At 32.2% G+C, this 27365-nt stretch overlaps 2 protein-coding genes across 2 annotated transcripts in view; one reads left to right on the forward strand and one right to left on the reverse strand.

Moving 5' to 3' along the window:
- Positions 1-834: 834 nt before the first annotated feature.
- LOC134246984 (echinoderm microtubule-associated protein-like 2) lies at positions 835-25788 on the reverse strand. Its single transcript, XM_062729335.1, has 26 exons — positions 25496-25788; positions 25284-25362; positions 24650-24819; positions 24023-24143; positions 17882-18084; positions 16214-16311; positions 15646-15820; positions 15051-15207; positions 14810-14881; positions 13956-14183; positions 13012-13156; positions 12759-12908; positions 11175-11247; positions 10509-10613; positions 8485-8571; positions 7775-7918; positions 7331-7471; positions 6673-6786; positions 6214-6366; positions 5641-5781; positions 3559-3629; positions 3328-3422; positions 2603-2709; positions 2284-2383; positions 1792-2021; positions 835-1259 (listed from the first exon to the last, which is right to left on the reverse strand). Exons 1-26 carry the CDS (start codon positions 25742-25744, stop codon positions 1137-1139), a joined length of 3531 nt encoding a protein of 1176 aa, XP_062585319.1. The 5' UTR covers positions 25745-25788; the 3' UTR covers positions 835-1136.
- Positions 14069-27365, forward strand: part of LOC134246983 (uncharacterized) — a 34357-nt gene continuing 21060 nt past the window's right edge. The window contains exon 1 of the mRNA XM_062729333.1: positions 14069-14089. The gene's annotated coding sequence lies outside the window, so the exon portion shown is untranslated. The remainder of the gene's footprint in view (positions 14090-27365) is intronic.

Genomic DNA, 27365 nt, shown 5'->3' on the forward strand with positions numbered 1-27365 from the left:
CAAAAACGTATTGCTCCGCTTGACGTTACTTTTAAAATGTGCTTTATTTGAAGCCTTTTTTCTGGAGGAAAAATTATCTCATTTTCTACACTAAAAATTAAATTATAAGGAATGAAGCTTTTTTCAACTTTTGTTTATATACGATATAACATAACTTGGGTCAGTTTATGCTTTTTTATAAACGTAAACTGTCCCAAGTTGTGTTATATCATATAACAAAATTTGAAATAATCTTCATTCCTTAATTATAAGAGAGGTTTCCAAGTATGTCACTTTCTAAAGAAAGATTCCCTACAGGACTTCCTATAAGAAAGGTATATACTATGTCACTTCCTAGAAGAAGAAAGATTTTCTATGCTGCTTTCCATAAAAAAAGATTTACTTTATCACTTTCCATGAAAAAGAAAAAAAAATATGTCCATTCCCAGAAAAAAGATTTTTTTTCACGTTCTATGAAAAAGAAAAATTTTCTATGTGACTTTCTATGAAAAAAGAAAGATTTTCCATGTCATTTTCCAGAAAAAGAAAGATTTTCTGTCATGTCACTTCCCATAAAAAATATTTTCTTTGTCACTTCTAAGAAAAAGAACAATTTTCTTTGTCAATTCCCATGAAAAAGAGAGATTTTCTATGTCAACTCTCAGAAAAAAAGATTTTCTATGTCAACTCCAAGAGAAGAAAGTTTTTTTATTTCACTTCTCAGAAAAAGAGAGATTTTCTGTCATGTCACTTCCCATAAAAAAAGATTTTCTATGTTAATTCCCATGAAAAAGAAGATTTTCGATGACACTTCCCATAAAAAGAAAGATTTCCTATGTCTCTGCAGAAAAAAGAAAGATTTTTCTATGTCATTTCTTAGAAAAAGAAAGATTTTCTTTGTCACTTCCTATAATAAAAAGGTTCTCTTCGTTACTTCTAGTAGTGAAAAAGGTTCCCAGTTGACTTCAGAAAGTCAGAGAGGTTTCCTCTGTCATTTCCTTTAGTACAAAAGGTTCCCTGTTTAACTCCTTATTTCCTATCTCACTTTTAATTGTGAGTAAGGTTCCCTGTCACTTTCAATCGTAAGTATGATTTTCTATGTCACTTCTGATTGTAATAAGGTTTCCTATGTCACTTCCCATTGTAAGAAAGTTTTCCTATGTCACTTCCCATTGTAATATTGCTAAATCCCGGCCACCAACAGAGAATAGGAACTGGCCGTCCTCACTGAACACCAGGTTCCTCACACCGCTGTGACCTTTGTAAGTATGACAGTAGGCCTGTAAAAGTAAAACATCAATGTACAACCAAAGGTATGTAGATATTGGTGTAAACTTGAATAATTATATAGTTGGTTGTGGATTTCTGTTTTGTAAAAGGCATTTGTTTTCTTTCTGTAATTTTCATATTGTATCATCTAAATGTTTATTTCAGTGTTTTCCCTTTGTAATGTGCAAGCAAGTTTATATAAACACTCGGATGACAGGGGGTACACGGCGGGTGTGACCTGTCTGCAGAGGATGCTCACTCCTCCATGGCACCTGATCCCACCTCTAATATTTTGGAGGTCCGTTTTTGTTCCGCTCCTATTTTGTAATGTTTAATGGATTTTTGAGCTCGAATACTGTTCGTTTTTTCCACATTTTCATTCTAGAAAGTAAATCTAAACGAGAAATGGTAATCAATAGATTTTTTTATGTTCATCATTTTTCAATACCACTACCAATCTTAATTTATTTTTCTTGTTAGCCGTGTTCATCACAATTAAGATCGTTTAAATACAAATTAAACATCATACAGAACTCGACCTACTCCCTGTTTGAAGCATGGATATCTGAAGAGACTGATATGCCCGCTGGAGTCGCCCATGGCCACCAGGCTGTTCTGTGAGTTGACGGCCACACAGTGGACGTCGTAGTTCTTGGCCTGCTTACAGCTCCACAGTCCACACATACTGACGTCCACTGCGCACGTCTCTGTCTCCCATGGTATTGACCTTGTGTCCAAATCCTTGTCTTTCTGACTAAAGTCGGTAGCGTTCCCTGAAAGTATTTGACAGAAGTCTCAACACGTTCACGTTTCTTTCTCTCTTTAATGATAAAGTACGTGGAGATTTGGATAATTTGCTAAGAAAAGATATACATTGTACATGTATATATTCAGCATTATTGCTAAGGAGGTAAGTATATGTAAAATCTAATTATAATTTGAGAGTTCAGAAGTTTGCGTTGTCAAAAGTATTCGTTTCATTATGCCTTTTTAACGTTTCAATATTCAGCCCTTGCTATAGACAAAGTTACTTACAGACAAACTGTTCTGGTACTGAAGTACAGCTTTTTATTAAGTAACCAGTATCCTGTGGCTCAGAAGACCAATCAAACGACTGTACTGGACCCGTGTGATCCTTCATAACGGTAAGAAAGAAAACCCACATGAGATTGACAGCAATTTATCAAATTAATTCTTTTTATTTTATATTCTAAGATACTACTGATCAATACTTTAAAATGGATGATTTTTTTTACTCAATACCTGTTCTTAGTAAAGAAATTATTTACTTTAATTTTTTTTTCTAATTTTCAGACCACAAAATGAAGATGGTTTAATTCTTTGGTATGTTTACCTTGAATTTCCCCGTGAATTCCCAGCTCTTTGAGCCGTCCTCCTTATTGGCAAGACAACAGACATAGATACAGCAGTCAGCTGATCCAGCAGCTAAAAACGTACCATCTGAAAGTGAACAGAGGAATTGCAAACTGGAGATGAACAACACCGATGAATTTCAAGGTAAGTTGAGTATGGGGTACGTTGATTATTCACGATATAAATTAAAATTTTTCCAGATTCAATGAAACATGTGTTTACGATAACAATTAGTATTCAAGATCAAAAACCCATAAAACAATACAAAATAGGAGCAGAGCAAACACGGACCTCCAAAACGTCAGAGGTGGGATCAGGTGCCAAGTTTCATTTTCAAAACAAAATTATTTTTAAAGTCAAGATCTTGAACTAATAATTTGAAAATTAAATTTAAATCACAAGAAAAATGATCAAGGATTCTAGAGACTCTTAATTTTGAATGTCAACTGTCTAAAAATTCCTTAACAATGATTAGCGCATTCATCTTAAAAAAAATTAAGTATGCTCTTTTGTAGTTTGTTTTTATCTATCATAATAATTATAATAAATTCCAGAAATATGATAAAAGTTTACTCTTTTTTGTCTCAATCTAATCAGAATTAGGTTTTCGGTCAAAATCAAATAGATCGCTACATTTGGTGATCTATTTGAAGCAGATCAAAGATTTAATTTTAAGTAGGTGATTATGAAATCTTCCCAACTTACCAGGTGAGAACTTAATTGTAGTTATTTTGTCTTTACAGAGTTTCTGATGAAAAGACTCCGTGCTGGAGACGCCATCTATGTCGAGGACGATCACACTTGAAATAAAAAGATAAAACATTTAAACATCCAAGAAAAGACACCAAATTGTTATCCGAATTGAGCAAGTCGTGTAAGTAATAACTATTTTTATTAACGATCATCATTGATGGATTCAGTTATAATGATTCTTACTGTCCATCTCTAGTTCCCAAAGCTAAATGTTTTCCTAATGGAAGCGCATCAACACAAAGAAACTGTACACCCTGAAATAGGAAAAAGATATGTCCCATCATCTCTTAATATCAAGGATTGAAAAAAAGATCTTTTGGAAAAAACAATTTTTTCCTTTCATGTGAAGCGAAGAAACATTATTTCGAACCCCCGGTTCAAAATTATTTTTGAATAATAATTAATTCTTTAGTAATGGAAAGAACAATTAAGTGTGAAATTTATTTGTAACACTCCCTATTCATCATTGATATATATAAGACTTAACTGTGATGGTCCCAAGAAGCAACTGCAATGGAAGTCAGCTGCACATAAACTATAAATTGAGACTCAGAATTTCCTTTCAACCGGAGTTGCAACCAATGATTGAATATTCGCAAATGGATAGTGAATGACAAAATAAGAATTCAAATATTTGGCCACGTGTCTAAAACCCGTATGCAAAGCTGTTTACAGTACAGCATCCAATCATTAAGAGAATTTTTTGTTGGGAGTTTAAGAATTAACTAAAATTTGACTGTATAAAAATAAATTATTAGACAATTTAAATTCAAACTGTTTAACTTTTCCCCATTCTGTCATAAGATAGTAATTTTTTAAATCCTGATTCTGGGGTCGTATTTAGTGTGGCACATTTTACTTTTATCTATAGATACATGTATCTATGTCTACTTTGACATTTAAGATTTACATGTACGAGGGCTGTTGAATGAATAAGGTCATCGGTGCTCGGAAAGAAAAAAAAAAGCTTTTCAACGATGAAGTCTTGATTATTTTACTTAAATATTCTCTTTTAACTAAAATATATGTCCGTAACATTTTTATTCAATTTCTAATTGTTTTAGAACTTACTTTTGAGTATGGCCCTTCGTATATTGGAATATGACAGATCCTATGATTTCCTGAAAGGTGTTTTTTTTTCAAGTTTGGGAAATAAACAAATCAATGGTTGAAGAATCTTGTGAATATTGTTGGTGTGACAAAACATAACCCCAAAACTACTTTACTACTACTTTACTGCTACTTTACTCAATCGTCATGGCCTGTGGGTTTGTACGCTGTCATGAAGAAATTTGATGTAGTGCATGGATTCCTGATTCTAGTTCCTTCCTGTCATAAACCTTTGGACTTTTTTGCAAAAAGTTTGCTTTCTAAACTCCTCCAGAAATTGAACTGCCTCCCCGAATAAGAATTTGAACAAGAAAACCACTTTTATTTAAGAAGATAGCACATAAAACTGTTTTTGTGCCCTTGCAATTCTTTGCTCTTATCATGCCTTTGCTGTTTTGTCAAGTGCATCTTATTAATGTAAATTTGTTTTGAGGGTTTAAAGTAATGGATTCAAGTTTCATTATCTGTTTGAATTTCAGACAAACGTGGATAAGTACAATTTTTGATTTTTAAAAATAATTGTTAAGATATTCTTACACGCTGTCGTTTTCAGTCATTTTCCAAAACATAGGATGACCTTTGAGTATAAAGCTTTATTTACTGTCAAATGTTTCTTTAAAACATTGTAAACTACCCCCAAAATGATGCCTATCAAATTTGCTATGTGTCTTAAAGTCAATCAAACATCATCAGTGATAATTTGTTGAATTTTGGCAAACAGTACATTGGTTGTTGTAAGTCCTTGTCGCCAAGAACGGTACCCATTTTTGATGCCCATTTTATCATTTTTGTTCATTGAAATACACCGTATATGTGTGTATAAAACAGATATTGGTTGCTGTAAACTTTACATATTTCAGTAGATATTTATCTGGGATTCTAAACAAGTTTCACAGCAGCTTTAATGAAGCGTTTAATTTCACTCTAGTTAACTGATTCTTTACCATTCATTTGTAATGCAGTGTCTCAAATAGACCTTGATTTCCAGCTTCCCACAATGATACTATGTGATAAAAAGTGGTCAAAAAACTGTTATCAATTCATTAAAGATTCAATAATGAGAGAAAGTCAAGCTTAATGTCATATGATTTCTATGTTGTATGTCATGATGATATTATTAATTGAACAGCTCTCGTAAAGGTGACTGATACCGACCTTTAACGCCAGTTTACAGACTGGGTCCCTGCCGTGAGGATTGAACCAGCACAGGATCCCGTCAGTCCCTGCGGTCACTATACTACCCAAAGTATCCTTCCGGGAGACCACGCCCAGCCCCCGCACCTCACTGAAATGACCCTAGGTAACACACAAAACACTCGGTCATAAATCATATTATTTACATTAAGTGATGACTAATTTTGTACTGGTAATTCGTATTCTTGTAATGATGATGCAGTATGAGATAAATGTGTCTACAACTGCATTACTTATTAATTGGGAGGACCCCAACTATTTGTTGCAGTATGGTTATATTGTGAAATTTGGTAAAACAATGTTTATGAACCTTCCCCCAAAACCCATAACCACCAGCCACAAAATATTATTTTCGAGTTTGGATTTTTTTTTTTGGCTTCTCTCTCTCTCTCTCCAATTTCAATAGCGAAACTGGTGCCTGGTGTTATTGAAAAATACACTCAAGTATTTTATTTATAGACATGATAGATGCGAAATCTTTTTCTTTCATAGATTGTATTTTCATATCATTAATGTTACTACATGGATTTATACCTGCGTCATGGGAACTTGATCAAGAGTCACATTTTTAAGTGGAGCTTGTTTCTTTGGTGAAGTGATTGACAGCATTGAGTTAACTGTTGTACCAATGATAATCACGTCACCATGGAGAACCAAGAGTCTGACTCCGCCCTCTGACTTAGGCAGCTAAGGTTAAAAGAGGAAACGAAATATCCTTGACAGTTGTATTGAAAGGACGACATGACATGAATAGTGACGAAAAATGCATGTTATTACATTTCTTTTGAACTGTTCTAATTTACCGAACAATCGTGACATTAATTCTATTATACCAATTTGCATGGTTTAATATGACAATTTTATAAGCCAATTATTCTCATAATTAGCTAATCAACAAGATTTCATGGACACTTTTAGATCTTGATTTATTTCTAGAATATTAAGATGATTGTAGCTACAGCAAGAAAATTAAGAATCTCGCCTTGTTTGTACCTGTAGCTCACCATCTTTCTCCATATTTTTATTGTACTGCCAGCAGTAGATAAACCCGTCCCTACCCCCTGTCACAATGTAGGACTTCATACACAGGACTGTAAACACGGGGCCCTACATTGGAAGGAAAAGTTTTTTTTTTAGATGAGAACTAATCTAGTTTAGGAAGACATGATAAAATATCAACAGTAAAGTACATGTTATTTGCTACATGTTTCTAGCAGCAGGAAATGTGAAAGGTGTTGCATTTAAATATGCGTGATATACCATTTTCAATAGAACAATGTTAGATTCTGATTCACTGTTTTTTTTTCCAGGAATTCATTTAATTTGCAGATGCAATTGCATTAGGCGAATAGTCATTCCTTATAATTTAATTTTAAAATAATTAAACAACGGGATGTAAAATTGTCTCTTCCGTTAATTAAATGTCATTGACATAGATCTAGCAGCCATGAGCTTGTTTACATAAAACACATTTGCTATTAGATTTAATAGTGCAATTTAACTACAAAATGTTATGCACAAAAAATAAACTAAATTATTTGTTTAGTGCAATTTAACTATGCACAAAAAATAAACTAATTTGTTTGGCGCCCATTTATATCAATTATGCAGAGAGAACACCGTGTATACGTCATCAGTGGGCGTGACTCACGTCGTGGGCGTGTTTGATGAAGTTGGTGATTTTGTTTCCTCCGTCCCCCCAGACATACACGGTCCCGTTAGAGTCCCCCGTCAGGAGGTCTCCTCTGTCATTGTGAGTCAGACATATCACGTACTTAGCCTTCAGAAAATTCTGTAAGAAACACAGAAGGAGTGTATACTAAAGCGATTTAGTATTCATTTAAAACTCGTAGTATCTCAAAATTTCCAGAAGCCTTTCGCTTATCATCCATCTATTTCTTTTACATTAGAATCATAAATCATTTTACAAGATCAAATCAAAAGGTTACCTCGATGTTCAAAAAATATAGGTTGTGCATTTTTACAGTCTAAAATATTGCACTTATTGTAAACGGAAAACAGAAATCAGAACAGAAAAGTCTTATTACTTAGTTTCTTTTTGTTCATTGATAGAGTTACACTGATTATCCCATACCTCGTAGTCAGGTTGTGCCAAAGGTTGAATCATCCGCGAATGTGAGTAAATCTTCCACCAGGTCAGGTGTTCTTTGCCCGAAATGACGAGAACATCCGGGTATTTTGTGTTAAACTGTAGATCACATATCACCTCTGTATTTACCTTATATTTAAAGATATATCAATTAAAATCTTCAACTGAAAGTTATATTTGTGCAGTCCTTATTACCTTTATTTATGAACAATTGTTAAACATAATTTTATAGAACATGCAGTGTGGTTTGTTAGTATTTTAGTCTTCAAAGGAAAACGAAATAGGCAGCATATGGTATAATGATGATCAAATTGTACAGAAGGAATAACCTTCACTGCATTGTATCATCTAAGTCCTAATCCTAGAATACCTTATAGATTTCCATTTTACTGTATTGAATGGTAATGTTTGGTATAAGGGCACTAAGAATACATTTCTCTTGTCACTGTTTTTTTTTTAATATGTACAGAGAAAAATATTTTTCATTGCATAATTGTAAAATCGTATTTGGGTGAGAATAAGAACATTATAACCAGAAAACAAATAAAATCTGACAATTTAATTATTAATAAATAAATAGGCGATCGCCCCACAGACACTTGTTTGGAAAATAAATTTTAACCCATAGTCTATTTTTTTCTGAAAAAAATGCCTGAAGTATTTTAGTCTGTACAAACACGTTTACGAATACATACCGTGATGTCCCCCTTGAGTTCCCCCGAGCTGACGTCCCACAAGGTCAGGCGCTTCTCTGGGCTGTCATCCACGGCCGCCAGAAGGTCCTGTTATATTATATTACAAAAGTATATATAGAAAAACAACATTTTATTTCGTTTTTACATACGTGTGTATATGAACTTATTACATGCATTTATCTTGTATAAAAACACATATGCAGGTTTTATTTTTACATTCACACAAATGTTTAATTTGTTGCAATTGACTTAAGGTCAAGATCTAGTGAATGAAAGGTGACTACAGATTTATCAAATTTGCTATATAAATTCCTTTAATGATGCTTTACAACTTTACAGATAACGTGAAATGAAAACCCATTTTTAAACTGTCATTTTTAATGAAATATAAAGAAAACCGTTATGAATATGGAAGTTTTTTTCATATTCGACAAAGGAAATGTATCCAGATTGCTTACAGACTTTCAGAAAACGGTAATTTGTATGTTCATTGCATCTTCTTTAAAATAACACCAAATTTAATATAGGTATCGGGATTACTTTTCATATGATTTCAAATTGAATGCCATGAAAATACGATATTTTCTACATAATTCTGTTAAAGCCGTCAAGCACGGGAAAAAGAAAATTGAAATTGATTATGACGTCATAATGAATCTAGCACCAAAAAAATTGTCTGAAGTCATTAATAATTAAACAGAAATTTAAGTCTAGTCCTTTCAGGTTCTTTTAAAAATAATTAATGTATAAAGTATTGAATAATTAAACATTTAAGTACAGATTATACAAACTTTTGTTTTCTTTGGAGGAGACTTAATATCATATCAAAAGTTTAGAAAAGTGGAAAATTCGTAGAATATTTTCCCCTAAGAACTGGAAAATGAAATACACTTGGAAAATATTTGTAATATTTCAAAAAAACAACAAAAAAAACAAATAAAGACAAATCACATTCAATAAAGGATTACAGGTGAAAACAAATTTCAGAATATGTTAGTTTGGAGCTGAAAGGGTAATATTATACAGTTATAGAATGGGTATGAGGGAAATAGCAAATTTATGGTTCCCCAAGGGAGGACACTATTTTGATTTAACTGTTTTATTATACCGAAGCAATCATAGGCGATTTAATTTCTTTTACCAGATAATCCGACGTTAAAAAAAAACAAAAGTAGAGGCATAATTACAAATGCATGCGGTTTAACACGTATGATAAGTAATGCATCGTGTCCTAAAACAATTTATTCTTGAAAAGTATTTTCACTGACATTTCGGAGAGTTATCGTTGTCTTCATTGTGCTAAAATTCAAGTATGATTTTGGCATCGCATGTCGAAATGTTTTGACGTCATAGTTACCTTGCGAATAACATGACGTCACAGACTCGAGATTCCTTGAACGCTCCGCCTACTGAACTCTTTGATTGGTTAAAATTACTAATAAATATTCATGAGGGAGTAGTCCCAGGGAGTACCTCTGATTTTCCAGGGAGTAGTCTTCAGTTGAAGGTAGTAGTCTCTTCTCGGGGAAATAGACAGTTTTATGGTATTAATTTTATATAGAGTAATTACAGTAGAGGTATAATAAAAAAAAATATACAAAGCCAGGTGAATTTTATTAGGAAAAACAAAATGACCAAAAATCAGCAATTTTACATAGGCTAATTCTTACTGTTTTGGTTTTCCTAATAAAATTCACCTGACTTTGTATATTTTCCTCAAGTTTATATCACACGCTTTAGCACCAATCTAACATATTCTGGCATTTGTTTTCATCTGTAAACCTTTACTGAGTGTGTTTTGTTAATATTTGTAATTTAAGTGAAATATTACTAATACTATCCAAGTCCATTTCATTTTCCAGTTCTTAGGAGAGAAAAGATTCTGAGAATTATTCACTTTTCCTGTGACATGATATTAAGTCTCCACCAAAGAAAAAAATTGTTTGTATCATCTGACCTTAAATTGTATGTTGAATCCAGTTTTTATTTAATTTCCCAGCTAGATGGAAATACAAGAGACTTACAGACGGCCCTGAGAAGGCCATTGCCAACACAGACTTTTGATACATCCCAGCACCGAGCAAGTGTATTGTTTGTAATGTATCGGCCCGCCATACCCGGATGTGAGCCTACAACAAGTGTAATACCAGCAGGATAAAGTCCAATTAAATATGTTTTGTTTTGAATGCACTCTATAATTTTTTTTGTAATTTAACTCATACTTACATGAAAGTTGCAAGCATGCAAAATTAAGTCTGATCAAGCTATTTTCGAATGATTTAAAATGGAATTTCAATGTTGCACAGAAAACTTTAAAATTCTCATGGTTTAAAATTTTGTTGATTCTTTCCATGGGTTTTTTTTAAAGGTTATTGATTGTTAATTAATTTTTAAGGGTTGGTTTAAATGGTACATTGCTGATGTATTACCTGCTTTGGAGTGTTGCTTTTACTGGTAAATTGTTATTTTTTTATTTCACAAATTCGTGTACAATACAGTGCAAATCAGCAATTTAATTCTTCATAAAGCATACAGCATACAATGCAAATATTCAAAATCTTTTGATTGCTGATTGAAAGGAAAGGATTGGAAGAGAGAGAAAGAGATAGGAAGGAGGAGAGATGCTGCTTATTAACAAATTAAATGAGAAAACTTTTTTGGGGGGTTAGTTTAATTTTTTGATATTTTACCTGGTTTTTAGGGTTGACTTTGCTGGTAAACTGTCCAGTGGCCACTATATTTCCATTGTAATGTACATTCAAACTGAAACAAAGTTCAAAAATGGAAATAGAACTCAAACAGAATTCAAACGGAATAAGTTAAATGATGCCAGTACATGTAACTCAACTATGAAAAAAACTGCAAACAGATTGCCAGTGCAGTTTTAAAACTATCAAAAAGATGAGAGATATATCTAGTATTTATTATATTCTGCAGTTAAAGAAGAGCGATTTAAGTTTTATTATGATATGTCTTGTTTCAGCTCGGCTCGACCTAGTTAAACTGCTTCCTGCAGGTCTATTCATTGAGATATTTACTAAATTACTAGCTAATTGCAGACTTGTTCGACTTGTTCATTCAGTAGTTTACACAACTATTTCCAAATAAATTACGTTCAGCTGTTTCATACAATTATATATATAAATAAACTGCTTACTACAATTCGACTATTTGCTTGTTGTAACCAAACTCAACTGCTGACCGATTCTTTTAATTTAGCTATTTACTAAACAATTTGTTGTGAATTAACTTCTCATTTTGTCACATACATCTTGTTATTTATCCAAAACACGTTCAAAGAGCTGCCCTTGCCGACCTATTCACTCTTTAATTACCAAATGGAAAAAAAAACCTTTCCTGGCAAGCATATTCATTCCATACTTTTTACCTAGCCTATTTAAAATAAACTGCTCATTGCTGTTTTATTCATTTACATAACATCTGTTTTTTGTAACCTACACAATGCATGTTGATTAAATGAACTGTTACTAATAATCCCAAAAAATGTTACTTCAGGTCTCTGGTTTTTTTTTTCAGTTTTTAAGTTCCTTGTCAAATAATTTAGGTGTAAGCAAACTGCTTGCAGGCTAATACGATTATTAAATTATGCAAAGTACGTCAATTGCAACTCTTTTTTGGATTTCTAGGAATGGTAGAATTTGTTCGAAATCATTTAATTTTGTTTTACAAATCCTGTATAGCATTTTAAATTAGACGTTCTTTTGATGAAATTTATAATTTATTGCATTATTTTTCATATTATCTAACCCTAGGTCAATTATTTTTTTAAAAAAAAATTATGATTTAAATTCATTTTAGCATCATTTGGACTGAAACATTTCTTGCCAACAAAATTTTCAATTTACACAGGTTCCCTAGAGATTATTTTGCAAGAATATCATAACAGAAAATCATACAAAATTTTAAAGGTGCATAGACACAGATTTGAAGTTAATATTTTCTGTTTTATATAATGACTTGTATGTTGTAATAGCATTTCATACGAAAATAAATTTAAAAAGTCCAAAGTTTTAATATTTTTCATTAATACACAACAAAATTGCCACTTTTCTTAAGTATTAAGAATACAATTAAAATTTGTGAAAGTGCAAGGGTGTGTCAATCAAACCCATCCAAAAATTGAAAGTTTCAATAACTTTTAGATGATATAAGATTTTTGATATATTTCCGTGTGAAATGCTATTACAATATATAAGTCGTGATAATATACATAAAATATTAACTATGCACCTTTAAGGACACACTTATATTACCATTTAATGTCCTCATTGTGTTCACGGTAATGCCTTTGTTTGTGTGTCAGCCTGCTGTACAGCACTGCGATGTTGGCAATAAAGTACACTATCTCATCGGAGGCCAGGACGAAAATGTTACTACGGCAATCGTTACCACGGTAACCATATCTATAAATATAAATTGAAAAAAGTTAAAATTAGACTTGTTCAGATTGCATTGTTATTATAAATAACATGGGTAAAAACTGACATGAAGATGCATGATACTTACACCCAGTTTAACTTCAGTCTGTTGGTTGGCGGATCAAGGATCATTGGGGTAGTGTTGACATTACAGGGTGGTTGGAATTCTATACTTCGGCCCTTCACCGTGATTGAAAATGTATGTCTCTCATTTTTATGGATTTGCTGTAAAGCTGCAATGTTAATATATATTTGCATATAATGTCAATTTTAACAATTAAAGTCATATTTATAAGTTTATTTGCAGCTGTATATTTATAATGCATATAATATTTTGTACTAATTTGTCATCAAAGGCAGTTTTAGACTACCCATGTGACTTTCGAAAACATTTTCTTTTTGTTTGGTCTAAGGACAGATGATTCAAACAAACTTTTCGCTAAAAAATTGAAAATAACAACTTGAGTCTTGTTTTAATGAGTAAGTTGAACAAGTTTCACTGCGTAGTTTTTCAATTTTTATTCAAATTTTCACAAAAAAGGGATTTGAAGCAAAAAATATTTGTATAGATTAATAAGGATGGTTTCAGAGAGGCAGAGTTTTTAATACCATAGAAGGTTTACAATGTCTTTTATATTCTAGAAATTTATTTTTTGCATCATTTTCAATGAAATTAGGCCAAAAAATATATATATATACCAATCGAGGCATCCATTTTTATTATGCGCCCGGATCAATAGATCCGAGGCGTATATTTATATATTAAGCTTTTTCAAATGACACCAAGGTCAATGACCTTGGGACCTTGACTGTGACCTATATGCTAAAAATAGCTTTTTTCGAACTTTGTTGCTGCCGGGCGCATAGTGTTTCACAAATACATCTTGTTTGTGTGTATCATCTGACCTTAAATGAAAAAATAATATCGAAACTAAAAGGAAATTTTGAAAATGATATGTATATTGATAAACAACGGTACTTTGTTTTCAAAACAGAAAATTATCCTTTGAATTGTGGTTTTTAGAATTTTACATGATGTATTGGTGACTTCACAACATGATAGAACAGGCGCGGATCTACAAGGTTTGGGTGGACTTGGTGGAGCAGAACATTGTGCAGTATTCTCTTCTGTATACGAATTGGACGAATCAGACATGACGTCAGAGGTAGGTGATGACGTATTTGGAAGTATAGTCTCGTTATCAATGAATCCATTTTCCGAACAAGCCTTCTTCAAATCTGGCTCTGATTTTCTTTTTCCTAAGTTCGGAAAAGGACGTAAGTACTTATGTCTTAAAAATGCTTTTGTACATTGTATAAAAAAAATATGAAGAAGACAAAAAGTCATGGACAAAGTGAAAAAATCAAATGTGGGAAAATATATTTATCACATGTTTACATGTATCCTTTCATCCCTCTAGATATCAATCAATGGATTTTTTCGTCTATTCCACCGCCTGTGACAGCATAATTTTTTTTTTTAAATCGTGAAAGTGATGTTTTAAATGATATAGATTTATATTTTAAATAAAAACCAACGTAGAACTTTGATGTATAAAACATGTGATAAAAAAAATTTCCCATTATTTGCAATTGAATTGGAACTCATTGGATAAAATCATAGCCAACCACAAAGCATGGGAGATCCTATATATGTAAAAATATTTCAATAAACTAAAAATTGAAAATTAATTATTTATAATTAGTCAAAGATCGAAGATATGATACAAGTGAGTCGTGATTAGAGTAGGTTAGTTATGGTATGCATCTTAGTTGTAAAAAGTAATTATCTAGCAAACAACTGACAGGAAAATATCATTTCTTCTACAATGGACAACAGTGAAAGCAGAATCAGTCCTTATGAGTAATACACACACAGCATGTACCTGATATAAAAAGTTTTACAGTATTTAGAAATCCCGAAGATGTCTTCACTAAGTTTGAGACACGACGCATATCTAGCAAAAGAGGTAAATATTTGTGTGAAGAATAGAAAATCCAAGAACAGATATATATATATTAAAAGTGAGAGAGTGCTAATTTTAACGAAACAAAAATCAATAACAGTGTGTCTTTTGCTAAAAGTGTAAAAGTTTAATGAGACTTAATATGAAAAATAAGACATACTTGCAACTATTCTTTTGCGATCCGGATTAACTTCTTCCTCCGTCACTGGTTTTACCTCTTTATCTTCACTGTGAGAAATATCGCCATTCAGCTCTGTTATCTTTATTGAGTCTTCATCTTGTTTAATTGATGAAGCTCGGTCTTTCACCATTGATACCTTATGACAAATTGTTAAATACTTTTTGTAAAATCTTGCATACTACAACTTAAAGCTATGAATACTTTTTTTTCTCAAAGAGACACATTCCCGATCATGACGAGCACGTGGCAGGTGTGATCAGTCGGCAGGGGATGCTCACTCCTCCATGGCACACGATCCCACCTCTGATGTTTGGAAGGTCCGTGTTTGCTCTTCTCTTATTTTGCAGTGTTTTTAATGGACTTCTGAGCTTAAATAATGTTACTTATCTCCACATATTTCAGGTAATTTATAAGAAATATTCTCAAAAGAATTCCCCATGATTTATTTATGGATGTAGTTTTTAACATGTTGCATTTTTTTCCTTTTGCGAAGGTTCAAAGCTTTAAAAAACGCAAAAAACGGGGGAAAAAATCCTATCAAACGAGAAATCATGGGAAGTCATTTATATATTACCTTTTTACGAAGTTTACTGACGAGCCTGGACTTGGTCTCCTCCGAGAGTTCATCAATAGGGGAAGGACTGACAGGTGCTCGTGATTTGACCTTGAGAGGAAGGTCACAGAGACGGGGACAGTTTGTCTGAGCGTTCTGTTGGGACAGATCGAGGAAATGGAGGAACTCAGGCCAACTGTAAGGCAATTGTATAGCACGCTTATTTCAGTAAAAAGAACTCGGCCAACTGTAAGGCAATTGTATAGCACGCTTATATCAGTAAAAAGAACTCAGGCCAACTGTAAGGCAATTGTATAGCACGCTTATATCAGTAACAAGAACTCAGTCCAACTGTAAGGCAATAGTATAGCACGCTTACATCAGTAACAAGAACTCAGGCCATTACTGTAAGGCAATAGTATAGCACGCTTATATCAGTAACAAGAACTCTGGCCAACTGTAAGGCAATAGTATAGCACGCTTATATCAGTAAAACGAACTCAACATAGATTTAAAGAAACTATAAGTAAATGAATTATAAATTATGTATTCTTTGCTAAGTACATGTATGTAATAATATCATGTATACCTAACCATGTTGTTGCTTTCCTCATCACAGCGAGAAAGCAGAGCCTTAAACAGGGCGCCATAGAGCGGGGTCTGGTGCCGGGTACATACGTCCTCAACCTGTACAAACCACAGTTAATGTGAGTTATAATAAAGAAATCTTAATTGATGGATCGAGGTAAGACCAAGAATGATACAAAAAGGGCATGTTTCTTTTACTTTCTGATACTGAAAATCTATATGGACTCATTGTGCATTAGATAAATAAGTGTATATTAGGTATTTAAAATAGCATTGATTTTTATCTTTGAGCTTAATAAACTGATCTTAACGTCTTTTTTAGGCGTCATTAATCATCATTGATGTTTTTAACCACAGCAAATACAGTTAGACATATAGGTTAAATCATGCACTTTTCTTCACAATCAGAGGGTTAACATGAGAAACCATGAAAAAAAAATCCAATTTTCATTTCCTGTAATCGACCCAATAAAGCTACATTTCAGAGGAATTATTAAATGTTTGATATACCTGATTTGTTTTCCTATCGCAGCTTAGTATACAACTGCAGAGAATTGGGTGTTGTGGTCCACTGTTCTATAACTATAGTTACAAACATTCTGAATTCAAAGAGCTATGCATATTTTTGCCGCCACAAAAGTCATTGTTTGATATCTTTTAGACTGTGCTGTGTCGTACATGTCGTATATATTGTATGAGAAATCTATATCAACAAAAATATCGTTTAAAATTAGGTTCTTGGCAATTTTTGTTTTTGTTTTTGTTTTGTTTTTTTTTTTATGTTTTAATGCAAAAAATTAGGATTTCAAAGAAAATGTTAAGACTTGTTTTTAACACATTCTAGGTATCCAGATATGGAAACACATATGACGTCGGAACTTTGTTCAAAATTTTTTCTTTGTTTTACAGAAACAAGGCATAAAATGTTATTGCTGCACAAAGCACAGGCCTTGAAACTCCAAGTGTAAGTTTAGTAAAACAATATTCACAATTTTTTATTTTTACTTAATATTATACTTCATTTATTTAAAATTAAATCGGATATGCCCTTGCGCCGACGTTGTTTTGTTGATGTTTTTTATTACCTTGAATGGGACAGAACTATGACGTTATAATATGACGTCATAATGTGCATTTGCTATAATATACTGTGGGTAATAAGTATGTATAAGAAAATAAAATTGAATTTTTTCTGTACATAAAATATACAGTTTTTATTATCTGCATTTTTATTAGCTCATTTGCATAGAAAACCCATATCTTGCCTTAACTCACTTGCGTAGACGGAACTGTGTTCAATTTTTACTAAAACATTTTAGGGCAGAGACCTGCTCCAGAACAATATTCACTTTTTTATTTACTATTATCATTATACTCATATCAAAACATTTTTCTAAAACATGGAAATTTTAAATTAACGTCATTTTTATGACGTCATATCCAACATATGACGCCATGGCTGATGAAAATATCCAATCCTTTGGTCTGCATATATTTCCTTGCTCTAGCACATAATTGTATTTTTCTCCACTAAAGTTTGATTTTTTGGGCAAATATTGGTCATTACGGAATAAAGTCAAATGTCTTTTATCTGTTTACATTAATAAATATATACTTATAAAGTTTACCCAACCGAAACGAAGTGCAACAATTGCAATATTGATGGTACCTCTTTTCTTCTTATTTTGCCACTTTTATCCTTGTCTATTGACCGGAAGTTCTGTCGGAGAGCCTCGATGTCAAAATACTCTAGGTTGTCAATCAGTAGCTGTTCCAGGCGCTGAATAAGATCGGCGTCCCTCTCCTCTGACGTCATTTCCGCTTTGGTTTCCTGATCATTTCTTCTCTGCAAAGCTACCACACTATCTCTACCTATATAAATTCATACGATATATGTTTACCTTTGAAAAATCTACTTTAGAATAATGCAGAAAACTATATTTTGCTATAGTATCAGAGTGTTTACTTCAGTAAATCAAAGTTTTCACTGAAGAAAAGTAAAAAGTAGTTTCAACTATTGATTTCAAGTTATATTTTTTTTCTTGTTCATATATGCAGGTTTCAAATATTAAATGAAAATATAACCTTTCATTATTATGTCTCATGCAATTTATTTCTTAAACTTTTATGTAATTATGTAATTAAGAATATTCTTCAAAATCTCATAAAAAAAACCTGCAATAAGGGATTACTATTTTTCATATTATGGTAAGTCAAAGTATCAAAGTGCTTACTATAATTAATGAAAGAAAACTATAGTTAAATTAAATTAATTTTCGCAAGGGTATTTTTTTGGTGGGGTCTATAAATTTTTAAAGAAAAGGAACATTATAATTCACTAAAAAATTATTCTGTAGGAGAGAACAGTTTCCTGGGAAAAAATCGCTTAATTATTGTTGTTTATTAGTTATTTTATACTGTAAGTTAATACTAGTTAACTTTGAAAGTTGGTCCAAGCAATTTTTCCTTTATTATCCTACCTCGTTTGCATGAATTTAGTTTAGAAGTATTAGAGAACAAACTTGTCCCTACATAATATATTATGATATTTTGATAGGTGATCCGTGGAATGATTTGAAGTAGAAGTTTAGGTGATGTTACAAAAAGGTTATAGAAATTAGGAAACTAGATTTGTTTTGTCATTAAGTTTGGATTCCTATTTTCATATGCAGCCTGCACACAGAGTAATTGATTGTAGTGAAATGTTCTTTCTTGGTCCTAAAGTATCTATTAAATTAACTTTCATGAATTCTATCATCATATTTGGCAAATATATCAAATATATCCCGAAAGTCCTTGAAAAAAATAGCCCATTTTAAGCTTAAACTTAACAATATTTTGGTAATTAATAAAAATTAACATCAGAGACTCCTTTTTTTATTTCATTTTCTGAATATATGAAAAAAATTTAACCACTTTGCTTAAATTCAGAGAAATGTCATTACTTTCAAATGATTTTGTTGCTTTTTAAATTTTTAACACCAGAAATATAACATTTTTTGAGTGCAGAAAGTTCAAATAATTGACAAGTAATTTGAAACTTTTTTGTTGTCACAATTTTTTATATGACTATTTTTATTTTAAAAAAAAAAGATGTTTGATCTAATAATGCATTTGGATAAAAAAATATTAAAGGAAAAACTTTGAAAATTGATTGATGTGTTAGACTTAATAAATGTATTATATTTGGCGTGTACGATATTTAGCGGAAAATGATTTTTAAACAAGTTAGCGTAAATTTGATTAAGCGCATTTCTTGATGTTCTTATTCATGTATCAATGTTTAAGACATTTAGCGATGTACTTGAATTAGCGGAAGTATCTTTCCACCAAAAGCACTAAAAAGAATACACCGCCAAATGTAATACGTTTACAGTAATATATATAGTGCAAAAAGTGTACATTTATTGCTCTGTAGTGCATAAAGAAGTGCACAGACCCCCCATTATTTGTTTTGATTTTTGTATTAAGCTATGTGTGTAGATTCTGAAAATGTACTTGACAAAAATTTTTCAACACTTTTGATGACAGGAATCAGCCTCCTTAAGTTGGGACTCGTGTGCGATAACTTTTTACCAACGTGTTTTGTATTAGGAAAAAATGTCAAAATTTGCTTTAATCTATATCAAAAATTGTGAAAGGAAAATCTAAGTTTTGTTAAATCAAAAATTCTAATTTTTTTTTTAATTTCTTAAATGCATATATTTAATTTAGTATACAAATCATCTGATTGATAATTGATATGATAACACTATTGAAGCCTGCACAAAGGTCAATATCCTAAATCAATGTAACAAAAATCAAACTGTCGTATTCTTTACATCGATTAAAATGAATACTTGTAATTTATTTTTAACGTAACGTTTTATTTTTTAAAGAAGTAAATCAATTTCAAATTGATATATTGAGCATGATTTTACAATTTCTCTGATTGATCGATGATATAGATACAAAAACACAACAAACTATGCATAATCTTTGAGATAAAAAATGATTTAATGATGATTTTTATGCTTCCTTGTGTTTAATTTTAAAATTAATTCACTAGATTTACTCCATTATGTAATTTTTAATCACACACTTTTTTTCATTCACACAAATTCTTTAAAAAGATTTACAAAATGAATTTTTAGATCTTTTTAATATAGGAATATAATGGCTAGTTTAACCCTGCACAAATCAATAAAATTATTTTTAAGATATTGGCGTGAAACCCTTTTCTTTATTTGGAGTCGATTTCAGGATTCTCCATAATACTTTTTACTGACGATATATATAATCAGTGTTCCCTGCTTATCTGTTACTCCTCCATTTAATGGTAATTTTAAATGGGATAAATCATTTTCTTATCACGAGTTCCACGATATATATTTTAAAAGTCAGGACTGCATAGCGGTCAGCTTATTGTAAATATTAAAATAATTTTTATCTAATATCTCAAACCTATACAGGTATAAAGGTTTAGGTGTACTTTTCTGACCATTCTTTATTTTAGTAAAACAGAAAAATTTTGTAGGGTTTTGGGCGTTTTTTTTTATTAATACAATGATTTGATTTTAGTTTTGTGCAGTCTTTGCTTTTAACAAATTCAAATTTCTTGATTTATAGTTTTGGCTTAACCAGTAATTGGTAGCCTCTAAGGGAAAGCAATGAATATAGGGCGGATCAAGTACGTGATTCCAATTATTCTCTATTAAATTTATCTTCCTCTTTCCCACATTAAACAGAAGCTACTAATAATATGAAAGAAATGTAGTAAAAGGCATGACTTTATTTTTGATTGATTAATATTAATTATTCTAATTGTGTTTTAAAATGGGCGGAGTGAGGCTGATGCCTCGAACCTATTTTCAACCAACATACAAAAAGTTCCTTATTTTATCTCAATTCTACACGATTAGAACGAAAATTAAACAGATCATGATAAAGAGGTGTTTAAAATAACCAGCTTTTGATTTACTGCCGCTAGTGACCAATTTAAGTTTTAAAGACACATCACCTGACTTAAGATGTGCCTCTGTTAGAAATCTGTACAGTTTGTCAAAGTCTATACCCCTCACCTGATTTAAGATGTGCCTCTGTTAGAAATCTGTACAGTTTGTCAAAGTCTATACCCCTCACCTGACTTAAGATATTCCTCTGTAAGAAATCTGTACAGTTCGTCAAAGTCTATACCCCTCACCTGACTTAAGATGTGCCTCTGTTAGAAATCTGTACAGTTCTTCAAATTCTATACCCCTCACCTGACTCGAGTTGTGCCTCTGTTAGAAATCTGTACAGTTCTTCAAATTCTATACCCCTCACCTGACTCGAGTTGTGCCTCTGTTAGAAATTTGTACAGTTCTTCAAATTCTATACCCCTCACCTGACTCGAGTTGTGCCTCTGTTAGAAATCTGTACAGTCGAGTTGTGCCTCTGTTAGAAATCTGTACAGTTCTTCAAATTCTATACCCCTCACCTGACTCGAGTTGTGCCTCTGTTAGAAATCTGTACAGTTCTTCAAATTCTATACCCCTCACCTGACTCGAGTTGTGCCTCTGTTAGAAATCTGTACAGTTCTTCAAATTCTATACCCCTCACCTGACTCGAGTTGTGCCTCTGTTAGAAATCTGTACAGTTCTTCAAATTCTATACCCCTCACCTGACTCGAGTTGTGCCTCTGTTAGAAATCTGTACAGTTCTTCAAATTCTATACCCCCTCACCTGACTCGAGTTGTGCCTCTGTTAGAAATCTGTACAGTTCTTCAAATTCTATACCCCTCACCTGACTCGAGTTGTGCCTCTGTTAGAAATCTGTACAGTTCTTCAAATTCTATACCCCTCACCTGACTCGAGTTGTACCTCTGTTAGAAATCTGTACAGTTCTTCAAATTCTATACCCCTCACCTGACTCGAGTTGTGCCTCTGTTAGAAATCTGTACAGTTCGTCAAATTCTATACCCCTCACATGACTCGAGTTGTGCCTCTGTTAGAAATCTGTACAGTTCTTCAAATTCTATACCCCTCACCTGACTTAAGATGTGCCTCTGTTAGAAATCTGTACAGTTCTTCAAATTCTATACCCCTCACCTGACTCGAGTTGTGCCTCTGTTAGAAATCTGTACAGTTCTTCAAATTCTATACCCCTCACATGACTCGAGTTGTGCCTCTGTTAGAAATCTGTACAGTTCTTCAAATTCTATACCCCTTACCTGACTTAAGATGTGCCTCTGTTAGAAATCTGTACAGTTCTTCAAATTCTATACCCCTCACCTGACTCGAGTTGTGCCTCTGTTAGAAATCTGTACAGTTCTTCAAATTCTATACCCCTCACCTGACTCGAGTTGTGCCTCTGTTAGAAATCTGTACAGTTCTTCAAATTCTATACCCCTCACCTAACTCGAGTTGTGCCTCTGTTAGAAATCTGTACAGTTCTTCAAATTCTATACCCCTCACATGACTCGAGTTGTGCCTCTGCTAGAAATCTGTACAGTTCTTCAAATTCTATACCCCTCACCTGACTCGAGTTGTGCCTCTGTTAGAAATCTGTACAGTTCTTCAAATTCTATACCCCTCACATGACTCGAGTTGTGCCTCTGTTAGAAATCTGTACAGTCGTTCACAATCTTTGCCCCTCACCTGACTTAATGAGGTTCGACCCTGAGCTTTTGAGCAGATTTTGGTCTGGACCTTTATTTCTAAAATTCTGCATCCATTTTAAGTTTTAACATTAAATCTGGATTCTATAATGCAAATTGATCTATATTTAATGAAAAAAAAAACGCGATTAAATTCCATTCAAGTAGGATTAAGCCGGGAACTACATTTTGTGGCGGAAGATTTTTTAGAAGAAAATGATCAATTTTTTTCTTTTGAACTATATACATGTATAGCACTGTTAATTTTAGATTCCTATTTTTCCATGCTGGTTGCAGACAAAGCTGTTTTTTTTTAAGTGAAATGTGTTATGCTGGATCTGAAATATCTATTTTATTATTACTTATAAATTCTTTCAAGAAATTGTGACATATATAGTAAATATATTATGAAAGTCCAGGAAAAAATTGAACCAATTTTAACATGCCGGTAAAATTGACACTTTTTGAGTAATATCGAAAAATATACAACATATACCCCCACTTTTTATGTTCTTTTCTGAATATTTAAGATAATTTGACCTGTCTGCTTAAATTCAGTAAAAGTTTAAGATTTTAAACTAATTTTCTTGCTTAATAAATTTTCAAATTCAGAAAATCACAGTTTATGAGTGCAGAAAGGACAAATAATTGATTATTCGAAGCAATTTGAAACTTTTTCTTAGTCATAATTTTAAAGGTCTTTTTTAAATAGACTTGTAGTTTATTTTGTTCTATACTTTATTTGGATAAAAATATTGGAGGGAAAACGTCGAAGATGTAATTTTTTTTTATTAAGGCACAAATTTCAGTGCATAAAGGTCATATTCAATGTACTGTAGCGCCAAAAGGAGCATATTGACCCTCATTTTTTGATTTGATTTTTAATTAAGCTATGTGTGTAGAAACTAAAAATATACTTGACAAAAAAAAGTTTAAGACTTTAAATATCAGGAGTCAACCTCCGTTAGAAATCTGTACAGTCGTTTACAGTCTATGTCCCTTAACTGACTTAAGATGTGCTTGTCTAAGTTCCTTAACTGACTTAAGATGTACTTGTCTAAGCTCCTTAACTGACTTAAGTTGTACTCTTGTGAGAAATCTGCACAGTCGTTAAAAATCTATGTCCCTCATCTGACTTAAGATGTGCTTCAGAAAAAAAATCTGTACAGTTCTTCAAAGTCTATGTCCCTCACCTGACTTAAGGTGTGCTTCTGTTAGAAATCTGTACAGTCGTTCGCAGTCTATGCCTCTGTTGTCTTCAAACCGGTCAATCAAAAACTGAGTTATCCGGCTAGGCAATTTTATCTGATTATCCTGAAAATATTGATATGTAAACGTATACAAACGTAAACGAATCTATGGAAGCCCAAAAATGCAAATCAAAAATATATTTTAAAAAATTTAATATACAAACAAGATTGTAAAATGCAAAAAGAAAATGTTCAATAAAAACTCAAATTAAATTAAAAAACGAAAGTAATAAATAATTTTAGAAAATTAGTGAAAAGGACAAATCAAAACTAAATAAGAACAGAAATTATTTTACAAAATAAATTTATGTATATTTTCTTCTCTTTTTTGGCTATGTTGTGAACTTGTTACTTGTACTTTTTACTGAATGCAAAAATGTAAATTTAAATCAAGTTTTTCAACTACATGTTTATGAAAGGTGAACAGATAACTTTTGTATTTTTTAGATCAATAAAAATACAGATTTTTTTTTTATATTTACATTTTGTATCGTTACTTTCTTTTGAAATGTTTTTTTAAGTCAGTAACTTTACCTGGAAATCTTGATACAACTCCTTCTGTAACTTTACCTGGAAAGCTTGATACAACTCCTTCTGCGTAATCCGGGTCTCCACATTGCTAAAATGACGGAGACTCATGTGAAGAGCACGCATGCGCTGTCGACTGTACTCCTTCAGGTTATCAGATAAAATTTTCTGAAACTTTTCTTCAGGGTTTATTTGTTCCTGTGGTAGATTTACTGGACGAAAGAAAATTATTTTTATATCAGTTTTCTCATTCATGCTTAAGGCTTTTGTATGAAAGAAAAGCAAACTGTAAAAGACATTGCAATGATATGTTCTTTAATTGTGGAAAACAAAAGATGTGAGAGTGTAAAACAAATAGTCATTTGATAATCGAGAGAAACAGAGGCTTGGGAAATGAAGGATTGGTGTGTTTTATGTTGTATAGAAACTACATTTAAAATTTCTTTGGTTATGAGGAAATGCCACGCTGTATGTTACATATATGAACAGAGGAAATGCGGGATTTTATATAGTGGATGTTGCACATAGGAGACTTGCGTTGGAAACTAAGGTTTAATGAGCTATAATAGAGGCAACCTACTGCAGAATTAAGAGTTAGTGGGATGGATATTGTACTAAAGCTACCTACTAAGAAATTATGGGCTGATAGATTGGATGTTATCGAGTGGCTACTTACTTGGGGAATTAAGAGTTGGTGTACTGGATGTTGCGATCTCGGTTGCTTTTGGAGTTCTTCTGACCTTCTTTTTCCCGGTCTAAAAATATTTATCTATTATGTAACTCCTTCTATAGCACATTGGCCAAATAAATTTTGAAAAATCAAAGGATCAGTAGTATGTTTCAAATCATTGGACGTCAATTGGATGTCAAATGTTTAGAAAAGTTTACCAAGTCTGAAGGGTCAACAGTGTTCTTTCCACGTCCGCGGCTGTTTTTATTGCGTCCCCGTGACGTCACTGTATCTCGTCTGCTGGGAATCCCCATCACACTTGACTCGCTGCAGGTGCTGTCCTTAAAAGACAAGGAGAATCTTCGCCGATTAACAATTACAAGAATTAAAGATGGTTTATTGTCAGCATGAAAGTTGTTGTTCAACTGAAAGGGATTAATCAGACTCCGGTAACATAAAATTTTCATGATCTCAATTTTGATCTCGGTCTCACTGTTCCACTTATATGCAAACGTGAGACGGATATCAGAAGTGAGCTCGTTACATTACATGGTCCCAAACACAGAATTCAGACTAAGGTATACTGAACTCTAGACTTTTTGATCTTCGAGAGAAATACTGTTACGAACTGCACATTTTTTAAAACAAACATCTTCAGCTTTAATATTGAAAGCGATTCGTTTTTAAATTCATTTTGATGACACATTTTATCCTTTGTAAAAACTAGAGGTACTTTGAGCAATATGAGTTCACTAAATGTACCCCCGCCTCCCATATGCATATAATGGCAGTGTCCATGTTTTGCTATGGGAAACCCCAAATATGTGTCGGATCAAAAAGTAAAATAGGAAGTGCGCAATGGCATTAAGTAATAAGGATTTTCTGAAAGTTTCATCAAATTTCATTCAGTGGTATTAGAGGAGTTGTGGATAAGAGATGGGTACCCCAAAGCGTAACAGACAGACAAACGGACGGACATCCCGATTACCATATACCCTCCGCTTTTCAAGCAGGGTTATAATGATAAAAACATTCACTTTGAATACTTATATCAAAATTCATCTGAAAAATCAGGTAGTCGAGACCGAACAAAATCTACTAAAGACTCTCATAACTAACTATTAGTGATTAGATGGATGTTACTTCATAGATGATAATATCTGTACACTGTTTATAATATTATATAACATACTGAATTGTGTAAAGATGAAAATTACATAGGCATTTAATAAGTTAATTATTACACAGTTTTATTATTTTAATATTGAAGGTGGCATTTTATTTTTGATAAGATTGTTATTTGTACATGTAGCAATTTTTAAACAATGACAGCTAGAGCGTAATTATAAATCAAACCGCGATTTGTAATAATTAGTATGCTATCTCTGTTTGAAATGTTTATTTTCGTTTGTATGTTTTTTTTCAAACTTTTATAAATCAATAACGTGCTGATTCTCAGGTTTTCCTAATCAGACTTGAATTTATGTTAAGCTTGATATATATTTTTGAATTATCAAATACGTAATTCAATTTTCCAAACTATGGAATTTTCATTTTCCCTTTTTCATTTTTAAATACCATTATTGTGATCAATTAGCTTTTTGACGTTTAATTTATAGAGGTCATATTTATATTTTTGAACAAAATTCACCTCTGATGTTTCCAATTATATATATATTTTTCTTGGAAATTATTAAAAGAAAGACTTAATATGGTTGCAAATTAATATGTTTCTAGTCATAAGCAATTTAAAGAGACAACGTTGGAAAACTAAGTAGCGCTTTTAATGAATAAAAGTACAAACACGGACATCAGTTTCAGAGGTCTGTGTTAGCTCCGCTAATGATTTGTATTGTATGAATGGGATTGAGCTTGAATACTGTTCTATATATTTCATTCTAATTTGCATATAATCGTTTTCAAACATCTCCGTTTATTTTGAAAATGGTTTATTTTCCTTTTTAACATTAATTCATTAAAATAACATGATTTCAAGTAAGACAAGGAAACACATCTCTCTTCTTCTTCTTCTTCCAGTAATGTGCCTGGCACCAAGGTTGGGCATTATCGCACATTATCGCTCTCTTC

The sequence above is a fragment of the Saccostrea cucullata genome, unplaced genomic scaffold (assembly GCF_032062105.1).
Source record: "Saccostrea cucullata isolate Sc308-1 unplaced genomic scaffold, CSIRO_AGI_Scuc_v1 ctg20, whole genome shotgun sequence".
NCBI lineage: Eukaryota > Metazoa > Mollusca > Bivalvia > Ostreida > Ostreidae > Saccostrea > Saccostrea cuccullata.

Coding starts and splice junctions, on each gene's coding strand:
- LOC134246984 (XM_062729335.1), bottom strand. CDS start 25,744: ATGAAAATTTTATGTTACCGGAGTCTGATTAATCCCTTTCAGTTGAAC. Junction 16,312..17,881: donor GCAAAATAAGAAGAAAAGAG/GTACCATCAATA, acceptor TGGTTTGTACAG/GTTGAGGACGTATGTACCCG. Junction 15,208..15,645: donor TCAGTAAACTTCGTAAAAAG/GTAATATATAAA, acceptor ATTTGTCATAAG/GTATCAATGGTGAAAGACCG.